The sequence below is a fragment of the Polyodon spathula genome, chromosome 3 (assembly GCF_017654505.1).
Source record: "Polyodon spathula isolate WHYD16114869_AA chromosome 3, ASM1765450v1, whole genome shotgun sequence".
Lineage (NCBI taxonomy): Eukaryota > Metazoa > Chordata > Actinopteri > Acipenseriformes > Polyodontidae > Polyodon > Polyodon spathula.
In genome coordinates, this window is record NC_054536.1 from 22,922,012 (window position 1) to 22,924,511 (window position 2,500).

At 34.4% G+C, this 2,500-nt stretch overlaps 1 protein-coding gene across 3 annotated transcripts in view; it reads left to right on the forward strand.

Annotated features, from left to right (window-relative positions):
* LOC121312864 (iroquois-class homeodomain protein irx-4-B-like) overlaps positions 1-2,500 on the forward strand; it is a 9,870-nt gene that overhangs the window by 5,772 nt on the left and 1,598 nt on the right. For all 3 annotated transcript variants that reach the window (XM_041244716.1, XM_041244717.1, XM_041244718.1), the window contains 3 exons: positions 573-679; positions 1,637-1,950; positions 2,377-2,500. The exon at positions 2,377-2,500 is cut by the window's right edge. In XM_041244716.1, the coding sequence (XP_041100650.1) occupies positions 573-679; positions 1,637-1,950; positions 2,377-2,500 (545 nt within the window). The remainder of the gene's footprint in view (positions 1-572; positions 680-1,636; positions 1,951-2,376) is intronic.

A 2,500-nucleotide genomic window follows, 5' to 3' on the forward strand; every position in this document is an offset into this window, starting at 1 on the left:
CATCCGATGAGCTCAATTTATTGTGAAGTGGTTGATTACACTAAATTTTGTGTTAGACTATTCTTTAATTCTATAGCCCGGGTTTTATTTTATCCAAAAGATCAAACTCTATGATTTAACTTACAAAAAAGAAACACAATTTTACAGATGTTGCTTCGTTTCTACTACTGCCATGCTGATCACCTGTTATCACTGCGTTATTTTGCCTAACAGACTTTTAATTTTATTAACACAACGTACAGACATTTCAGTGTCTTTGGTGTAACGCGTTTTCAGCTTGAATAAACCATTTTAGGAATTGGTTTTGTATCTTTTGTGAGTTATAGGAACAAAGTAATATGGTAATATACGTGGTTGGGAGGGGGGGGGGGAGGTCTGAACAGTGAATGTCAGAGCCTGCTAGAAGCGCTTTGACGCTTTTCATTTTCTTATCGAAAACTGTATGAAACAAATAAAAATAAAACAATTTCATAGTGCTTCCAACATGTAGTTGACTTTGTAGCAAAACACATCTGTCTAATGATCCATCTGTAATGGTTAATAAAATAACATCAATTTTGTTCATGTTTCAGAGTGCATTCGATTCAAAGGATGGGACAGGATCTGCGCATGCGGGGATCACCCAGGCTGCAGCCTATTATCCTTATGATGCTACTTTGGGGCAGTATCAATATGACAGGTAATAAAACCGATTCTTTTAAATTGTTGAAAATTCTATCGGTCCTGTCTAAACTAAACCACTACCCAAGCGAGTATGTGACAATTGAATACACTGTAAAACCAAATGTTTAAGAACCACATATTATGAGAAGATCTTAGTGTTTACTTTTATTATTATTATTATTATTATTATTATTATTATTATTATTATTATTATTATTATTATTATTATTATTATTAACACAAAACAACACACTATATTGCATTAAGTTTCTCTTTTTAAGACCAGTCATTCCTCCTGTTAATTATTATTATTAACACAAAACAACACACTATATTGCATTAAGTTTCTCTTTTTAAGACCAGTCATTCCTCGGATCCGGCTATTTCAATTATTCATACTCATTTCTGTGCCTTCTGCAAAACAAAACTTATAATTTAAATAAACAGTCTTAAAAGTATGATTACTTACAAGATATGGTTACATTTACCATATATTAGGCATCCTTAGCCTACAGCTATACCAAACAAAGGCTTTAATTATCACTTTCCAGACCAAACCTATGACTAATTATTATCATTATTATTATTATTATTATTATATACTCTTAATCTGTTTTAGGTATGAATAGTTAAGAAAATATTAATTTGATTATTTTTATTTAGCAGACACCTTTATTCAGACAACTTACAGAGACCAGTGTATGTGTGAACTATGCATCAGCTGCAGAGTTACTTACAACAACATCTCACCCAAAAGATAGAGCACAAGGAGGTTAAGTGACTTCCTCAGGGTCACACAGTGAGTGAGCTGGGATTTGAACCAGGGAACTCCTAATTACAAACCCCTTTTCTTTAACCACTAGACCACACAGCCTCCTTGGTAGTGTTGTCATTTTATTTTAGGTATTGCACAAGAGGTAGAAAATAACGTATGTGTCCTTAATCCTTTCGTAATTGTCTTAACATTATTTAGATACGGCACAATGGATGGGGGGACAAGAAGAAAAAATGCCACTCGTGAAACAACCAGTACCTTGAAAGCTTGGCTCCAGGAGCACAGAAAAAACCCGTACCCCACAAAAGGAGAAAAGATCATGCTGGCCATCATCACCAAGATGACCCTGACCCAGGTCTCCACTTGGTTTGCCAATGCCAGGAGGAGACTTAAAAAGGAGAATAAAATGACCTGGCCCCCACGAAACAAGTGCTCCGACGAGAAGAGATACGATGATGAAGCAGGAGATGACTCTCAAGAGGAAAACATCAAGAGCAAAAAGACTGATGATGGTTAGCCAACTTGATTTTGTTAGCTGATATATCTTTTGCTATCATAGTTTCAAATGGGGCAACAAAACTGCAAAGGCCACCAAATGCTTTATGTCACAAAAAGCTGCATTTTCTAAATTAGAAACATTTAAATGTCATTGTCACTTTTAGACATTATTAAACACACACCTTTTTTTGGTTACATTATAAGTAACATTGTATATTACTTTTGTTCATCTATTTTGTTTGATATAATTTTCTTAATAACTGTGTCACTAAATTACAATATTTAATCTAATGCAGTAGTATAAGCATTCCCATTCAAGTTTCAATCGTGCTGTAAAGGACAAGTGTTCCTATTGCGATTAGGTTTGTAGCATTTACAATAACTTAAATAGACTTTTAAAATAGGTTATCTGAATGCTATTAATAATTTTTTATATACAGATAACAGAAGCAGAGATGACAAGGAGCTGCAGCTGAGTGACCTAGATGACTTTGAAGCGATTGAGTCAGAGAGTTCTGAGTGTGAGCTGAAACACCAGTTTCACATTGGCAGTACCCATATGAG